This window comes from Hippoglossus stenolepis, chromosome 20 (assembly GCF_022539355.2).
Source record: "Hippoglossus stenolepis isolate QCI-W04-F060 chromosome 20, HSTE1.2, whole genome shotgun sequence".
Classification (NCBI taxonomy): domain Eukaryota; kingdom Metazoa; phylum Chordata; class Actinopteri; order Pleuronectiformes; family Pleuronectidae; genus Hippoglossus; species Hippoglossus stenolepis.
Window position 1 is genome coordinate 20,352,463 of NC_061502.1, and position 19,670 is coordinate 20,372,132.

The 19,670-nt window shown below is 45.7% G+C and overlaps 1 protein-coding gene across 3 annotated transcripts in view; it reads left to right on the forward strand.

The window, feature by feature from the left end:
- myo6a (myosin VIa) overlaps positions 1-19,670 on the forward strand; it is a 75,234-nt gene that overhangs the window by 7,500 nt on the left and 48,064 nt on the right. For all 3 annotated transcript variants that reach the window (XM_047338173.1, XM_047338172.1, XM_047338171.1), the window contains exons 2-10: positions 4,013-4,147; positions 8,298-8,367; positions 8,538-8,611; positions 9,584-9,713; positions 9,791-9,896; positions 10,380-10,435; positions 10,769-10,866; positions 11,334-11,498; positions 15,416-15,496. In XM_047338173.1, the coding sequence (XP_047194129.1) occupies positions 4,013-4,147; positions 8,298-8,367; positions 8,538-8,611; positions 9,584-9,713; positions 9,791-9,896; positions 10,380-10,435; positions 10,769-10,866; positions 11,334-11,498; positions 15,416-15,496 (915 nt within the window). The remainder of the gene's footprint in view (positions 1-4,012; positions 4,148-8,297; positions 8,368-8,537; positions 8,612-9,583; positions 9,714-9,790; positions 9,897-10,379; positions 10,436-10,768; positions 10,867-11,333; positions 11,499-15,415; positions 15,497-19,670) is intronic.

The window sequence follows — 19,670 nt, forward strand, 5'->3', positions numbered from 1 at the left end:
GGGACCAGCAGACGGGACAGTTTGACTGGGACCAGCAGACGGACAGTTGATCCTGTCCAGACGGCAGTTCCACTGGGTCCGGGGACGGGACAGTTTGACTGTCCGGCGGACGCGTTTCCTGGGTCCAGCAGACGGACAGTTGACTGGGTCAGCAGACGTGGACGACAGTTTCACTGGGTCCAGAAGACGCATTATGCTGATTTTAGTTTTACACCAGAGGAGGAAAGTCAAACAAACAGAAACTGAATGAAGAACCTGTGGGAACGAGACTTTCTCTTCATTATGTCACTTCTGCTTCTCACAGGTTTAAATTACCGTCGCTCAGTTGAACTACCTGTAATCTCACAGACGACAAAGAGACATTTACACAACAACACATCAGAGTTTAGCTCGTTAACGTCTTTAAATGAACATCATCACATGAATGATCACTTGTTCTGATGAACAACGAGCAGTGTTCTCCTGCTGCCTCTCGTCCCCCCTGAACTGTCAGAGTTTATATTCAAGCTGAAACAACCGTTTCAAAATAAACCTTCTCCAAGAGCATCTGACCATGTGGAGTAGTTTAAAAAGCGTCTGAGAGGTGATGTGTGGACGTGTGGACGTGTGGACGAGTGGACGAGTGGACGAGTGGACGTGTGGACGTGTGGACGAGTTCTACATCAGAGCTCTGAGCTGAGATGAGGCTAAAGGTTTGTCGCCTCTCAACAGAGCAGCTGCTTGAAGGCCTGAGCACATCACGACGCAGGTTAATGCCACGAAATAGCAAATAACATGGAGGCAGCATGTCGAATAATAATAATTATATACCTAATACAACACTATTAGTAAATTTAATAAAACAAGAGCAAAAGTAGCTGTTGAGATCAACACGTGGTTTCAAACACAGAGAATCTGCAGCTCTAATAGGAGGAGATGGAATAAAGAAGAAGAGACGTCCATGTTCTCTGAATCTGAATCATCGGTGCATAAAGAGAAGTTATAGAAACTTGTGTGCAGCTGCTTCGATGCACTGAAGTGCGAACGTGAGCGTTTGATTGGCCCAGTCGGCCCAGTCTGTTCCAACACAGTCACTCTGACCCCCAGTGGAAGCGTACAGGATGATTCTGGGATGCAGCCGCAGCAGAGGCTTGTTTTCTTTGCTCGGTGGAGACGTGAGCTTTGTGGTATTTTAGCTGCTGGGTCATTTCACCTCGCTCCACCACATGAAGAGCAAATCAGGACTTGTTTCACTTCCATTACTGAACATCAGGGCTCCAGTGGAGATCAGCCAGAGGCGAGGCAGGAAACATGTTGAGCTTCTGAGTCAAGAGTGAGACTGAAGGAGGCGGAGACAGATGTGGAGGACGAGGTTATTCATCTCCACTTTGGATTAGAACTGAAGTCATTGGTTTAAAAGATTGACAGATATTTTCAGATTGCAGCTTCTCAGATGTCAGGGTTTGCTGCTCGTCTCTGTTTCTTGTTACAAATTGAATATCTTCAGATATCAGAGTCTCTACAGTCTCTAAACAAACGGTCCCACCAGCTCCAGAAGTGCAGCTCCCTCAGCAGAGAGCACCGGATTAAAAGCCTTGAAATGAGACGCTGTGGTGGAGGCCGGGACACAGAGGACAGAGAGGACAGCACCGAAAACAAACTGTCGCTGGAGCTGCAGCATCTGTCACTTTGTGTGTTGGAGAGGGCGACTGTGTGAACTGGCCTGAAGTTATGTGTGTCGACCCACTCCCTGCTGACAAACGGCCGATTGTTGCTCCCGTGTCCAGAGCACGCTCTGATGACCGCTGTCGGCTCACGTGGCGAAACGGAGACGGCCTGTGATGAGCTCAGATGCCAGAGGGACAAAGACCCGGAGGGAGAGAGTGACAGTGACAGAGCGACAGGAAGTCAGACATTTACCTTCTACAGTTCACTCCTGTGTCAGAGTTGTGATTCGACAGAATGATAAAGAAACGATGGAGACGTTTTTCTGTCTCTCAATATTTATGTGTCGCAGGTTCAGTTCGTTGTTTCATCTCTAAACAAGGAACTCTGTGTCTGTCGCTGCTGCGGTTCAACCTTTGACCTTTTAGCTCCAGAGCCACTTCACACACAGACTCACACACACAGACTCACACACTGACTCACACACACACAGACTCACACACACAGACTCACACACACAGACTCACACACAGACTCACACACAGACTCACGCACAGACTCACACACACAGACTCACACACAGACTCACACACAGACTCACACACAGACTCACACACACAGACTCACACACAGACTCACACACAGACTCACACACACAGACTCACACACACAGACTCACACACACAGACTCACACTGACTCACACACAGACTCACACACAGACTCACGTACAGACTCACACACACAGACTCACACACAGACTCACGTACAGACTCACACACACAGACTCACACACACAGACTCACACACACTGACTCACACACAGACTCACACACACAGACTCACACACTGACTCACACACAGACTCACACACAGACTCACACACAGACTCACACACAGACTCACACACAGACTCACGACAGACTCACACACAGACTCACACACTGACTCACACAGACTCACACACAGACTCACACACAGACTCACACACAGACACGCACACACAGACTCACACACAGACTCACACACAGACTCACACACACAGACTCACACACACAGACTCACACACATGACTCACACACAGCTCACACAGACTCACAGACTCACACACACAGACTCACACACTCACACAGACTCACACACACAGACTCACACACAGACTCACACACAGACTCACACACAGACACGCACACACAGACTCACACACACTGACTCACACACAGACTCACACACACAGACTCACACACACAGACTCACACACAGACTCACACAGGCCGTGGTATCAGGTTCTGTCACAACACAAATGTTCCCTCTGGGATCAAACCTGTGATGCTCCGGTTGCAGGCTGCTGTAGTAAAAGGGACGGTGGTGCTGCAGTGGTCACGGTTCGATTCCCCTGATTGATTGGTAGATCCTCTGGTGCTCTGGTTCAGTCACAGCTCCGGGTCACAGCTGTGTGGATGGAAACTGAACCAGCGGCCGACCCGACTCCCTCACGTTAACAGGAGTTGATGAACTTCCTGTTGGATTAGTGCGTTCAGCTCGTGGACCTGCACTGAACTCTGGATATCGATCTTACATTTCTCCAGAGCAACTTTCTGTGAGAACACGAACACCTGAGTCTGGTGCTCCTGACGTTTTCTGGAACTTCTCCTGGTAGAACAGCCCCCTGGTCAAATGTCTGAGACTGACCGTGTGGCTGCCCGACCTGACATGATATCTGAAGTTATGGTCTGGTCACTGGTCTGGTCACTGGTCTGGTCACTGGTCTGGTCACTGGTCTGGTTCAGTTCAGGCTCGGTTAGCTTTGTATTGGTGCTTCAGTCTAGTGAGGAAACAGCAGGACAATGTGTGGAAGCTTCCCAGTGGACGAGTGGACGAGTTGATGAGGTTTCTAACACGTGACGGACGTGAGACTTCTTGATATATGATGTAAAGCTCTGACACACTCGATCTCTAGGTTGTGACACAGTGTAAACACACAGTGTCTCTGGATCCAGCAGCCGACGGCTTGTTTTTCCTGTTTCCTCACACGGGGCTGGTTTGTGGTTCGGGCTCTGGTTTCCCTGCGGCCGCTTGTTTTCACAGAAACAACATCTGAGTGGATGTAATGAACTTCTGCTCATTTCCTGAATAAAGTTTCTTCTTCTTCAACATTTCTTATCCAAGTTTCATAGTTTTTTTTATTCACTGTGTAACTCTTTGTAATGTTTTTGAAGACACTATATGAATAAGTACAAGTTCCTTTTTGTCGTGTGTAGTTGTTTTTGACTTGGAACTAGTGGGTGTTCTGCTCTCATTGGAAAATGAAGTCATTCTGTTCGAAGAGCTTCTTTCTTCTCTCAGACTGTTTCCCTCATGTTTTCCAGAACCCTCAGAGCGGTGCGATGGAGGACGGGAAGCCGGTGTGGGCGCCACACCCGACGGACGGGTTCCAGCTGGGGACCATCGTGGACATCGGAGCCGACAGCCTCAGCATCGAACCTCTCAAAGGGAAGGGAAAGGTGAGCGAGCGGTTTACTGGTGTCGTTTCAGGCGAGTGGTCGAAAAAAACGTACAAGCAAAACTAATCCAAAACTAATCAAATCAGTATAATAATGTAATCACCTGGACTGGAATTAGTAGTCGTCTGTTGGAAGTTGAATTGCATCATGGGTAATGCAGGCGCCAAGTTTGGATCGTAGACTGTAAATAAAGACATGACAGATCTTATAAGTGAAGCCAAATCATCTCTACTGCCCCCTGGTGTCTGGCTGCAGTATAGCTCATAAACATCCTCCATGTTAGCTGAGGGGACGTGGACCAAACAAAGAAAAACAAAGTAGACGATAAATAGATGATTGACAGCTGAGACTGACTCATGGTTGGTCGAGCAGGCGTGTGGGCGGAGCCTCGACACCACAGCTCGTTTCCCAGTGATGTCATGGTGCGTTGGTTTCTGAGATACTTTGGCTCCAGTTCTGGACAGTGGAAGGAAGTGGAGACGTGACGTCCATCTTTATTTATCCTCCTTAAATACAGTTAATGATTCTATTGTTTGGACAAAGAAGACGAATATGGGGAATTAAAAAGATATGTGTGGTTGTGCTGCTTCCATATTTCTCCATCTTTCATTTCCTGGTTCCCTCGGGGCTTTAATTTCCTGCGAGAGCCTTTTCTGATTCGCTGTCACCTGCAGCGTGTGAATGATTTAATGTGTCACTTAATGTCATGAGGAGGAGGAGGAGGAGGAGGAGGAGGCCACAGGCCTGAGAGCAGCGAAGCATCATTCACTCAGTGATTCACCTCCAGCCCCTTCAGTCCACAGCCGGCAGCTCTAATGTGCTCGAGTACAGAATCTGAAGTCAAGTGGCTCTCAGCAGGAAGATGAACAGGCTTCTCCTCTCGCCGATATCTCACCGGTAATTCACTTTCCTGCTGGATGAGTCGCCGCGTCGCCCTCGGCAATGCTTTTAATGTCACTGAGAGGCCGTCGCCACGGTTACCCCTAATGCTCCTCGTCCGTCTTGGTGATCTTTCCCCGGAAGGCGTCGCTGACCGAGTGTTTACTGTCGGTCAAGAAAACACCGGACTGACGCTGTTTGACCGAGAGAAGGTTTCCATCGTACGAGGAACATCGGAAGTGTTTTTTTATTTTTGTGTCTTTTTTATAAAGCCCTAAAAAGTTTTGTGCTCTTACTTTGCTGCAGCATTTTTTCTGAAATCTCACAGGTGATATTAAATAAACATAAACATAACATCGGTTATCATGAAACATCATTTGTTTTCATTTAGTCTGTTGTGTTTATTTCACACAACATAAAGACTTGGACGGACGTGTTATGAGTCAGTGAAGAACTCTGCAGAACAAGAGGGCGGATCCAGGAATGTAGTGTCACCTTGTTTGACCTGGTGAGCGAGCGTAGGTGGAGGTATGCACGCCCTTCTAATTATTTTATCTTCATTCTTACTGTCTGTCTCTCCCCTGTGGATCAAGTGAACGGTAACGACATGAAGCCGTAGCTGCAGCCCTGCGTTCATGTACTGAAGCAGGTTTTGTGCAGTGATGTAGATATATTTTGGTTTCATGACAATGAGTGAACACTGGGCACTGTGATGAGGGAGAGCAGGTCTCTGTGGGACCGGACCATCTGCTGCAGGACTCCTCGTTCCTCTTTGTGTTCGGACTCGTTCTCCTGCTGCAGAATAAAGCCTCCCTGACGGCTCTACGCTGCAGATCGAAACCTCTACAGTAACGACAAGCATCTCAGTGGCTGCTGTACCAGGAAGCACAAGCAGTCGAGTCTCTAGCCCGCTCGGCCACACCACAATAAAAATGTTGCCTGTCTAGAAACTGGTTTTCGAGACGCTCAAACGGAGAAGTTTGTAAACACTGCTGGTCCCGTCTGTGTTTTCGTCTGGACGAGTAGAAGCGGAGATGTTTGGAAACTGACGCAACCTTTTAAAGATTCCTACTAAATATCAGCACTTTAAAACTGACTGCCTCTCCTCCTCTAATAAAATGAGCCCAACACCAGGTTGTCCTTCACCCACCATGAGTCACAGCAGGACAGAGACTTTGTGATGATGATACTATGAGTATCATGCTCTCGGCTCTCTGTCCTCCTCCTGACGTCCATCCCCGGAGTTCTGCCAGCGAGTGAACACATCGTCAGACACTGGCACAAACTGGCTGCAGCAGGACAGGCTGCACATTGTTCTGGATCAGACGGTCGCAGGCCTCCGCTGCAGCCCGGAAACTGCACGGAGAGCAGATCTGAAGACAGCACGTCTCTGTGAAAATGTTTTTCTTTTGCCTTCAGATGTGAGAGATCTGATCTGAAGTCAGCGTCTGAGGAAACACAGGCAGGGGGTTGGGCCGAGGTTGCTTTGTGTCCTTCAGCTCCTGGGAGACTAATTCCAGGAGAAAGAATCTCATCAACTGGTCGTAAAGAAAAAACTCCAGCAATCAAACGTTATGAGTCCTGATCCGAGAAGAAGGTGGAGGATTCGATCTTAGGGCATAAAAAGCTTCACGTGACGTCTGCAGAATACTTTATAACCTTTATAATCCGAGGTGCCTGTTAACTTTTTATATGAAGTGCAAAGATCAGAGCAGTAAACAGGTGGAGTAACTTTTCCTGGAGAAAGAGGACGATCACGTTCTCTTGACCACAGACACACAAATGGACGTAGAAGTGAGTGACGGAGCAGCAGAGTGAATCTCAGCCGTCTGTCACTGTGGAAACTTTCAGTTGCTGATTAAAGAGTTTCAAGTCTCTGCACGTTGGTTTTCTCTGCTCTCTAGTTGGATGGAGGAGGACGGACGTTAATCTAAACTCATAGGAACACGTGACGTGTAATTAACGGGCAGAAACTGACACAACCACATTCTTACAGATGAAGTTTGTGAGGCGTTTGTCTCTGGAGCTTCTGTCTGCCGCAGCGATGACAGAACAATGTTCAGCTTCTTTTCCTCTCAGATTATCGGCCTGGCGTCACCTCCACCTCCTCCACCTCCTCCCTTCTTTTCTCCTCGCGCGGCGCAGCGTTGTGGAATCCGGGCTGAGAATGTGGAACATGCCACCACTGGAAAGAATGAATCAACTGTACGTCACCATGGCACCGCGGCCCTGACGCAGCGGAGCCTCTTAGATTGGGCAGTTAACAGAGCTCGGCCTCGCTGGAGCCGACAGGAGCTGGCAGAGACCGGCCGATCACAGAAACACCAGCAGACCCTCGGGGCTCCGAAGGGTCACATGTGTCCTCATAAACCCCCGTGTATTAGTTCAACGTGGGTTTAGCTGGAGGAATGTGAAACGTGTGGCGAGCTAATACCTCCGAGCTTCTAGAGTAAAAGTTAACGTCAGAATCAGTGAATCACAAATTCAACACTCAATCTGACTGAATTGTAAAGTCAATGGTAACAATATCATAGAGTCCACGGAGACGTCGCAGCACCACAAGCAGCATCATGGTGTTTATTGTTATGGAACATTCACGTGCACACAATGCAACACAAGTTGTTTACAGAATAAAAAGAATAAAAACAACACCAGCCCCCCCGTCCTTTGATTAGGACACGTCGAGTACAGCCTGGTTCTCCTGTGACTCTACAGCACCAGAATAAAGTCTCCTGTCTGTCCTGGATGGTGAATAATGCAGAGCAGCGGCTGCCTGCTGTGGACGTGCTGTCCGTCCTCTCTGTGTCTCCGTCACCGTGTTGTCTCTGTCCAGTCCGATCCTGTTTCCTCCAAATAATTCATCAGGTGTTCACGTGTCGAGCAGCAGCCGGTTCCTTCAGCCTCTGGACACCAGACTCAGATCTGAAATAATACCAGGTTACCAAGAAAGAAGCGTCTGAAAATAGAAATAAACATGAATCATCAATTCATGTTTAATTCCTAAAGAAACAAACCTGAAGCTTCACAGTTTCTGTGTTTAACTTAATTCTCCATCTTCACTTCATTCAACTAATTTCTTCTTTACTTGATCTTGTATTTTAAAGTTTGCTGATGTTTTGCTCTCGTGCACCAGAATCTGCCGAAACTGCATCTTTCTTCTTGAATATTTATCAGTAATCATTATCACTCTCGTAGTTTTATCTGTAAGATCTCGTCTCTGAACTCTTAATTCTTTACCTCTATTCCGTTTCTCTCTCTCCTCCTCTCACAGACCTTTCTGGCTCAGATCAGCCAGGTCTTTCCTGCAGAGGATGACGTTAACAAACACATGGAGGACAACTGTGAGTTTCACTTTCTAACAACAGCTTCTCTCTCTCATGACATTAAATACAGCAGATAGATGCATGATGTGAATTCTTAAAAATGCTAAAGTAAATATTGTGCAGCCTGTGTATTATTCTGTTTCATGTATGTCTCTGTAACCTTGTTTCTGTCCCTTGTTGTGCCTCAGGTTCTCTGATGTACCTGAATGAAGCGACTCTGCTCAACAATGTTCGTGTGAGATACAGCAAAGACAAGATTTATGTAAGTGTCTAAAAAAACATCTGAATCAATCCACAGTGTGAATTAAACAAACTGAACTTTACGTTTTCTCTCTACGAGTTTGTTGATGTCTTTTACGTCACATGTTTCTCTGAGCAGATAGAATGTCCTCACTCCTGCAGAATGTCCTCACTCCTGCAGAATGTCCTCACTCCTGCAGAATGTCCTCACTCCTGCAGAATGTCCTCACTCCAGACTCCAGACCAACACTTTTAATGATCATTATAATTTCACTGAAGTGTCTGTTCCTGACTTTTATACATTTTCATTTTCTTTGTAATTGATTTGTTTGTGTTGTCCTGAGTGTGATCAGCAGCCTCTAGTGGCTGAAGAAGGAACTGACCCTGGGTCTGAATCACCACTTCAGATTCTTCCCATCAGACACATTGATCTAGTTATTCCTTCATTAATGAACCTGAACGTTCACTTTTTATTGAAACTGTTTAATAAGTAAGTTTGATGCTGTTTTGTTTCTAGACTTGAGTTTAGGATCAGATATGAGAAACCCTGTAAGTGATTCAGTTTCAACATGAACGGAACATTTAGCATTTATCTCAGCAGTGTATTAGGCTGATGAAGCTTAGCTGCGTGTTCCTAATAAACTGGAACCTGTGGGTCAGAAACAGGTTTATTTCATAGGACAAGAGTAGCACATAAAGGTTTAGCAGAGTTTTCATTCAGAGTGTGAACCGATGGTGGTTTCTAGAGGAAAGACGATCAGTGAAACCCAGGTTTTTAAACCTTTAGATCCCGATGCTGCCAACGCATCACGTGTGAGGAATGAGGCCTGATTTCACTTTCACAGTTTATTAGTGCTGAACGCTGGAGTTTAACGCCTTGCTGCTTTGGGATTCTGGGAAATGTAGTTTATCACCAAGGGAAATTCACTCGGCAGGTTGTGTGATTAAATAACTGAGCCGCCACCACAGATGTTGTTACTTCTTCCTCCTCCAGACGTTCGTAGCCAACATCCTGATCGCGGTGAACCCGTACTATGACCTCCCGAAGCTGTACTCGCCGGAGACCATCAAGCAGTACCGGGGCCGGTCTCTGGGAACGCTGCCGCCGCACGTGTACGCCATCGGTGAGTGAACACCTTCGCTGCCTCCTGCTGGATCCCTGGGGTCAGCGTCTAATCTGAGCTGCCTGTGTGTGTCTCAGCTGATAAGGCGTACAGGGACATGAGGGTGCTGAAGATGAGCCAGTCCATCATCGTCTCCGGGGAGTCCGGAGCCGGGAAGACAGAAAACACCAAGTTTGTGCTCAAGTGAGGACGACGCTGCAACACGAGACTCACGAGTTTTATTATCACCTCAAATGCTCCAGAGGAATTCAGGGACATGCTTTTGATTTTGAAACACTATAAAGTCTGAGAGTTTGTTTTATACGATGGAGTAAAATGGCCACGGGAAGAAACAATAAATTCTCTGATTTCGGGAATAAAGTCTCAGTTAAACGAGAGAAAAATCATATAATGTTTTGGGAATAAAGTTTCAATTTAACGAGGATAAAGTCATAATATCAAGAGAATGAAGTCGTAATTTAACGGGATAAAAATTAATAAATCCCTTACATATGTCTTTGACCACGGCAGTTTGGGATTTACAGTTTTTTTTTTTTATCATTTATATTAAATATAATCCCAAAATGTCTCAAACTCATTCCTCAGATAGTTTTTTAAAACTGTAACTGAAATCCTGAAATGCTTTTAGGGTCAAAATCCCTTCACATGTAACTCTGCTGTTCCCAGATACTTGACGACCTCGTATGGAACCGGTCAGGACATCGACGAGAGGATCGTGGAAGGTAAGATTCACGGGCAGAGCAGCGCGGGATCATGGGAGTTGTAGTTCTCCTGGTTAGGATTCCTTCAGAGGCTTTTATCAGGAGCCGACGACTTAAAATCCCTCATGTGATTCAAATGTAGAGTTAAAAACCACCAAGATCTGAAAAGTTTATCATAAAAACAGGCGAGCACATGAAACACAGCCTTACCCTGATACAGATACTTTATCAGGTATGAAAATATAATGTAAGAAACACAGATATAAAGCAGGTCTGGTTCTTTTTTAGACATTTTAATGTGGGAAAGTTTCCTTTTTAAAGCTTTTTAATTTGGGTCCCTTTCTCCTCCCACAGCGAACCCCCTGCTGGAGGCTTTCGGAAACGCGAAGACCGTGCGGAACAACAACAGCAGCCGCTTCGGGAAGTTTGTGGAAATCCACTTTAACGAGAAGGTAGATTTATTCAGTGTTTTCTAAAACAACGCAGAAAAACCAGTCTGAGACTTCAGAGTCTGTCTCATCTGGAGGAAACTCAGGAGACGAACGGTGAAGACGTCATGAATTAAACATGATGCCCGACAGCGACAGTTAATTATCATAAACTCTTATTATTGAGCTCTGTGAATAAACAGTCTCTGTATCAGCTGAGATGCTTAAACAGTTTCTGCAACCTGCTATAATTCACTTTATTTCCATATAGAGTTCGTACACACGTGAATAATTATTTATATTTTTCTTTGTATCACCTTTGCTCTTTTCCGATTCACTTCTTAATGAATTTAAACCCATTTAAAATGTAATAATCGTGATATAAGTAACAGGATATGAGGTCATCGTGTGCTCACAGGTGCTATACATGTATTGTTGTGTGTTTGGGACATGTCAGAAACGTTTTGTCCGTGTTGGCGTTTGTCCGTCAGAACGCCGTGGTGGGCGGATTCGTTTCCCACTACCTGCTGGAGAAGTCCAGGATCTGCAGCCAAAGCAAAGAGGAGAGAAACTACCACATCTTCTACCGACTGTGCGCCGGAGCGTCCGAGGACATCAGGCAGAAGTTTCACCTCAGCTCCCCCGACACCTTCAGGGTACGAGAGTTTAGTTTGTATGTTGCATGAACCCAGTGGGATGAAGGAGAGGAGGAGAGGAGGTCGTCCTGAGTGTTTACCTCCTGGCTGCAGAGGAATCCTGATAAACGTGTTAAAGGTTGACGATGGGACTTGAGCTCCGTCGAGTCTCAGCTCATTAACCTCCTGCTCCGTCCTCTTGTTCTCCTTCATCCCTCTGACCTGTTAATGAGGAGGAGGACTCCTCCAGCGCTGCACCAGGCATCAGTCAAGTCTCTATTTTACGATCGGCAGGTCGTCTGACTCTGACTCTGCTGCCTGATCGCTGACATCCATGTTTTAAATGACGAATCGCTGAAAAAGACAGTAAAACATGCAGCTGATTTATCGTCCCTGCAGAGCGATCTGCTAAAAGCTGCGGCAGCTCAACGTGGACGTGCCCACGTGAAGATGAATCCATCTTCCTTGTGATTCTGAAGATATTCTTACATGGATTTTAATGCGTTAGTTAATTAAAAGCTGAGTTGACTTTTTAAAACCAGAAGTAACCACATTTGAAGAGTGGGGGGTGTTTACTGACATTATAAATTGAGAAGTAGAGTCACTTTCTATAGAAACTACCATTTTATAAACAGATTACAGATCAGTCAGAGTGGGATGAGACTCACAGCAACAAGACGTCTCATCATGTGAGCGTGATAAACGTGACCATATCAAGAAAAATCAAATACATAGACACTCGTACTGCAGCGCTGGTGTGAGACTGAGGAGTCAAGCCCTCCTCTTTGCCTTGTGGCCACCAGATGGCAGCACTGAGCCGCAGCTGAGTCCCCAGCCCTTCATTGGGCTGCTCAGTGTTTATTAGTGGTTTAAAGACCGAGCTGTGTTTACCATCATGTTTGCTCTGCTCAGTATGAATCGTTAACCTCCAGATACAGTGATGGCTGCAGCAGAAGTGGTGGTGCACAGATAATGACTGTTACATTCCGGCTGCCGCTCAGATGAAAGTGGGGACGGACGTATCGATCTGTCAAAGCCAGAGACGGCAGTAAAGTGGTCGACTGGCAGCGAATGTTAAAGAGAGCAGCAGAGATATAAACCTGAACATCAGTCTTGTGTAAAGAAACACGTCCGTACAGTTGGTTTCAGCTTCAAAACATTGATCTAAACCTTCATCACCCTCCAAAGACCTCACAGAAAGAGTGAGGAGTGATTCCTCTCGTCACTTCTCACCTCTCCCGGCTCGGCTTAGTCCAAAGTGTGGCCGGCTGGACGCTGATGGACGTCACACGGTGCATTACTGCTGCTGCCGTCCCGTCGCTGGCTCCCTGTCGACTGCACAATTGATTTTAAGATTCTCTTAATCATTTACAAAGCCCTGCATCCCTCCACCTCACGTTGTGTCTCCACAACCACAGCGAGACCATCGAGTCGTCTGAGTCTGTCCCTAAAACGTGGATTTTCAGATTTCCCCTTTTTGAAAAGAGCTGAGTCACCACGACTGTTGGAGCAGAAAGACAGATAATGTCTGTCTCTTTTCTTAAAAGCCTTTCGCTCCTCTGTTGGCAGCATCGAAATTCAATCCTCTATTCTCACCTGCGTAATTTTCAGACCTTAAAGTGCCGCCGCTCGCTCTTCAGCCTCGGCCAGTGTCCCCCTGCAACTTGTTCCGCCTCCTGCCGTCACTTCAGCAGCTAATGGCTTCATGTATCCACCGTTTCCCTGCTGGTGGGGAGGGAACAGAGATTCCAGGATCCAGCTCCGCGCTGATGGAAGCTCTGTCGTCTGATGCCAGGGGCGGAGACCAGGGTTTTTAAAACAATGGGACCTGAAGGAGTGAAGGAACAGATAGTTAAAGTATTTGTGTATCTGCAGAGGTGCAGTAAAAGTATTTAAAGAAACACAATGGAAAAGTAATAAAAGTAAGCGTCCTCGCTATTGATACAGAAAATCAACTGGGTCCTGGTGGTTAATCTTTAAAACTCCGATATGGTCAGTTCTGCTCTTACCACTGGAGAAATTAACTGGTTTTATTTTAGCTTCACCACATTGTCTCACATTTGATCTCACAAAGCTCCATCGCTGTTTGACTGAACGACACTCGTTGGAGTCTGAGGAGTTCAGACGTCCGGAGGAAGCTGGGAGCAGAGTCGTTTGCTTCTCGGCGTCAGAAGGCGTCAGTAGACAAGGCTCAGGCGTCTGATTAGGATCCTCTCACACATCTGCTGCTGGAGCGTTTTCACAGGGAAAATACTGTCGAAGGAAAAGTCTGACATTCTATTAATTCTCTGAACCCCAATAGAACCAAGAAGAGTTCAGTAAAAGCCCAGAATAGATGATCTGGTTCTAAGTCAGAGAAGTAGAACCGTACACATCCCTGATCCTCTGTAATTGTCTCTTGTCTCTAGTTTTTATTCATAGTTTCTTGTGTTGTCATTCAGAGACATGATATCGGAGCTCGACCAGTCATCACACATCATGTTTCACGATTTCCACTCTCGCTACATGTGAGGATGAAAACATTGTCGCACCTGAAGCTCATTTTCATTCCCCTCTTGTATTTCAAGCTGTCGGATGTGATTGTTATTTGGGCTGAGGTTGTGTCGTCTGAACCGGACAGAAGACAAACAGTAAAGCACAGCGCTGCCTCAGAGCGTGTGGGAGCCGCGGGGAGATCGAACAAGTGTTTTCAGACGAGATACATGGGAACAAAAGATGAAATGTTGCTGATTGGTGGGGAACGAGGGGGACGGGGGGGACAGAGGGGACGGAGGGCTGAACAAGCAGCGAGTCCCTCCTGCAGCTTCTCCTATAATGAGAAACTGAGTTTGTGTCCATCTGTTGGTCCAAAAGGACTCGACTCTCCAAACAAGATGAGCACCGGCTCGACTCAGTCGTTTGCCTTCCCCCCCTCACACACCTGGGAAATTTGTGTCTGCGTCGTCATTAGCTTGTTTCTGTGCATCCAGCAGAGGAGGCCAGCTGGTGAGAAGCCATTAACACAGGTACAGAATCAATTACACTGGGAGGGGGGGAGCAGGGGGAGCCAGGGGAGCGGGGGGAGGGCTCTTTGTGCAAATGCTCATTTTATTGTTGAGGCGAGTTCAGGAAAGTGGCGTCAGACGCACATAAACAGGAGGAACTTTCCCAGAAACTTCTCCTCTCTGACTCTCCGACTCTCCGACTCTCTGACTCGTGTTCTGCAGTTCCACCTCCACGGGCCAAGGGACGTCAGGTCTCTTCTCAGCAGGTGACGGATCGTCTCTGACTCTGACTCTCTGACTCTCCGACTCTCCGACTCTCGGACTCTCTGACTCGTGTTCTGCAGTTCCACCTCCACGGGCCAAGGGACGTCAGGTCTCTTCTCAGCAGGTGACGGGTCGTCTCAACTCTCCCTCGGACCGTTTGCTTGTTGCTTTGGCAGTAAAGCTCCTTTTTGTCTCCACACATTAGATTAGTTTGCTTGATTTGGTCATTTTTTAAAACCTCTTCCAGGAAAGATAGATAAGTGTTCAGCTGATTACACTTGTTGACTGTCTCGTTGTTTGGTGACGAGCGACTCGTGCGTTTCACGAAGCCGAGCACTCTCCCACTTCGAAGACCTTTTATTTACGCTCCACGTGTTGGTCTCTAAATGTTTTTCTCAGCTTTTATTGGCTGGTTTTACTTTGTCTGACAAAGCTCGTTAATGAAATCGTAATTATTCTAAAAGTCCATAAACCACTTCAAGCATTTCCTTTAATCCCCTTCACAGACTGGAGGAGTTTTATTATGTCTCTGTGCCGTTCTCAGCCGTGTGAGAATGTGCTCTGTTTTTATTTCTGTTTTAATTCCCTATTTTCCAACATGTAAATAAAGTTTACCCTGTTCTTTAGTTTAAAGGCCGTTTCCTCTGCAGTCGTGCTGATGTCTCTCTCTCTCTCTCTGTGTTCCTGCAGTACCTGAACAGAGGATGTACTCGCTTCTTCGCTTCCAAAGACACAGACAAGCAGATCCTGCAGAATCGCAAGAGCCCCGAGGTACAGTACCGCCGACCGCCGACCCACATTCAGCCCAACAAACACGTTAAAGATAGGATACAGTCTGAAGGTGATCTGTGTGACTGAGTAGATCTATCTAGAGGTTTAAACACATGTTTTTACATTTCCCCATTGAAGCTTTATTTTAAAGTACTGTACAGTCTAAACACACCAGGTCCGGAGTGAGGACACGGACGTTTATGGCAAATTGAAAGCCTTTGAATCCAAGTTTCTTTTTTTGACGAGTGGAAAGAGGAGAAAGCTGCAGTAAAACATCATGAGATAATATTATCTCACTAAAACATTTAGTCTTCAGCTTCAGTTTCTACTCACAAGCTGCTGAGTTCATGCTTCAGTGATAACGTAATAATGATAAACTGGAGTTAGCTGCGTTTAGATCAAGTGTGATTTCTTTTTGATTAATCAGCTCAAAAATGTTTAATTAAATCAGTAAAAATGTCGGAGCAACAGAATCAGTCAAATTTACAAATTCCTCAAACATTTTGATCATCTATTACTTATTAGATTTACTAAAGGTTACATTTTAAATGTTTAATTAACTCTAGCTGAACTAAGTGATTCCTTGTTAAATGTTGAAGCGTTAAACCCATTTCCAGCAGTTGCTCGGTAACAGTTGTTTCCACGAACCTGAAGTGTTTTCCTCTCGTTCTTTGTGTCTCATGTTTGATTCTCATGCGAACTCAAAGTGACTCAGCAGGTTCGTTCAGACCTGCGGCCTCGAGCTGCTGTTTTCTGCTCGGGACATTTGCACCTTTTTGTTTTTACAGCTCACCACCTCCTCCTTCCTCCCTCTGTCCGTCTCCCTCGTCTCCCTCGTCTTCCTGCTGGTTGTCTCCTCTCGTCTCATTTTAGCCCCGCCTCCCAGAAGGCCCAGTCTGCTCTGATTGGTCACTGTTTCTGAAATATCTCTCCCAGAAGCTCTCTGATCCACTAACGTCGCTGTAGCCATGGTAACAGTGACATTGATTAGAGTCAAGTTGTTTTGTGTCTCCCGTTGTCGAGGACTTTTTAACTGAGCTGAGCTAAACGGAAAAAAGTAAAATATTGGAACTTTAAGACGAGAAACAAAATCGAAAGCCAACAGACTTTCTCTTTTCCACGTTTTTTTTTTCATTTCAGATATTGAGTGAATAAGAAAACCCAACAGATCCGATCACTGAGACTGAATTCTTTACACCTTCGGTCCATTTTCTTGCTGTTGCATCACAGCGACTTGATTTGCAGCAGTTTTGTTTAAAGATTAAAAACCTTTCTGCCTTTTCCTTCAGTGACTCCGAATAAAAAACCCACAAACCAGCAGAGATCAGCTTGACGAAGCAGCTTCTGATTCAGTGTGTGTGATCGGATCCTGCTACACACACACCTCAAAGAACCTCTCACATATTCTACTTCATTAGTGATGTTGTTTTTCTATAAAATCCACTTTTCAAACCCGCTCGTCTTACGTCGTCTCAGCATCCGAACAAGTTCCAAACATTTGAATTAGCCGACTGACTGAGAGTCGGACGCGGCACAAAGACGTCAACGCGCTGCATTAATAACAAATCTCATCATGTGAAATGAGCTCCTTCATTTGCCTTTGGCCGGTGATTAATTATGCACAAGTATTCCATTACTGGGCCTGTGTACGTTATTCCCTGCAGTGCAGCATTGTTAATTATTACAGCCATTAAGAGGAACATGGACAAGAGATCGCCGCTCCGCTGAAGAGTCCCTGTGGACTCTCACACTTCCTGTTTTATAGATTTATAATTAAGTTTATTTCTTTCTCTGAAAGCTACAAATCCTGTGTGTGAGCTTCCATCAAAGAATAATAATTAAAGTCTCTTCCATCATAATATACGTTTCAATATTTCTCCGTGGAGGAAAATCAAATGGTTCTGGTTGAAACTGCAGGAGCAAAACTTGCACTTTTGTGTTTTTATAATTATTTGTCTTTTTATTATTTGTCTATTTGTCATTATTGAAAGAAAAAGAGTGAAAGCATTAGAGAATCTGAACATGAAATCAATAAGTTTGCTCCCAAGACTAATTAAATAACTTCAGCAGCAGCAGTTGAGAGAAACCTGGAGCCTCTGGCTGGATTTAGTCTCCGTGTTATGGCTCCGAAATGAAACGGTGGACATGACCTTCGACGTGCTTTTAATTGAGGTCATAACTCTAAAGTTTAAAGAGCAGATTTCAGCGTGATGGTTCAGGAGATTGAGATGCGAGCGTGAGATCAGCGTCTCCACAGACCAGCTGCACCCAGAGTGCGACACTTCATTTCTTTGTCTGGAGCCATGACTCGATGGGACGAGTTCCTTCTTGGCTCATGTTCCGTCCAAGTTGAGTGGATTTGTCTTCGAAGCTGGAGGTGCGTCAGGTTGAGTGTTTGTGACTCTGTGATAAGTGATGTGCTGTATGTCTCCTCACTGCTCCGTCTCATATCACACAGGACCACCAGGTGATTTGGTTTTCCTCTTTCCCATCTTCTCCTCCGCCGCCGTGTCCACATCTTCTCTGAGCGTGTTCGGGGTCAATGCTGTGCATGATTTCTATCTCCCCCTCACTTCTGCAGTGCCGCTCTACGGTTTCCCACTTTCCTCTGCTGTGTAGAAAACATAGAGCGTTTCAATCGAAGCGACATCTCCCTGCAGATTGCTTTTTGTGGATCTCAGAATGTCACAGTGCAGCGTGGCGTAAACCCGAACACCCCCCCCCCCGAGATGTTCGCCGTCTGTGTCCGCAGGCGATCAGAGAAAAATGATGATTTCAAACTCGGGAGGTCTCCTCATGTTCTGGTGTTTACATGTTAGATTGTAAGAAATGGCTTCACCACAACATGTGAATCCAGTTTGTTGGAGGTTCTGCAGTGTTGCTCTCCACACGACTCACAGCCTCATCGGATCAATGCGCCTGCAGCACCACAGCAAGCAGGACACAGTTATTACTCTTATTTTACACTGATTGCTTTTGATTTTCTTTCTGTTGCAAGCCTCGCTGAGACGGGAACGTTAGAAACCATTGTGTTGAGGGGAATTGCATCGTTTCTCTTTGTAAACCTGCCAACATGAGGAGAATCAATGATTTATTTGACGTGTCTGCCAAGTCGGTGGAAATATCTCCCTCCAAATCTGTAGTTTTAACAATCGACACGTGTAGAAACTCTACTGTGGATCAGAATCTGCATGTAAACACACATTGTGATGGAGAACGTGTTCGTCATGATCCATGATGTCAATCACGTTCATTCAACTGTGAAAGAAATCTTAAAATTGAACGTCTGGCAGGTCTGAAGTTTGAGATGAACAGTTTCATTCTTTCTTTGGACCAGATTTCATTAATATATTGATGCAAAGAAAAAACAACATTGATAAAGAATATTTTATTCTATTTTACTTTATTTTACTCGTTCTGATTTGGTTTATTTGGTTTATAAATGTGCTTTATACATAAATAACCTTGACTTGCATAATTATTATAAAGACTCAACACCTCGACCAGCTGACTCACTGGATTCGGTTCAGAAAAACATTCACTGCATTTTTCTGACCGAAGCAGAAAGTGAGTAAAACTGCTTCTAATGCTGGAATAAGAAGTTTCTGTTAACTCTGCAGCCGCGACACAAAGACTCATCAGGACTCTGGTTCGCAGCCGGCGTCGCCTCCCGCCTCTGATTTACGTGATTCGACTCTGTGAGCCTCGGTGAAAAAAGCCAAATGAAAATCCAATGAGAACCTGATTAAATAGTGGAAGCAACTAAGCAGGAGAATTCATTTTCTACTTAATTCCATCACAAGGGACACGGAGTGGCTGGTGTCTGGTTTAGCCTGCGGACATCATCAGACTGTGACATTCTTGAGAAGGTTATTCAGGTGTGTGTGTGTGTGTGTGTGTGTGTGTGTGCGTGTGCGTGTGAGACTTCTCTCTGCTGCAGATTGAGATGTTTGTAATGTGCTGCTTCTCCTGCTCTGCACACGTCTTCTGAGTGACATGTAGAATTCAGACGAGTGGCAGAACGTTCATTTTGCAACGTGGAGATGACATGAGAGTAATTCTGAGAGCTGATTGGAGGATGAGGGTCAGTTCGGTTTCTTTTTTATGAGCGATGATGTTAAAAATGCTGCTGAGGCAAAGCCACCCACTTACTGCAAGCAGTGAAATAAATTAT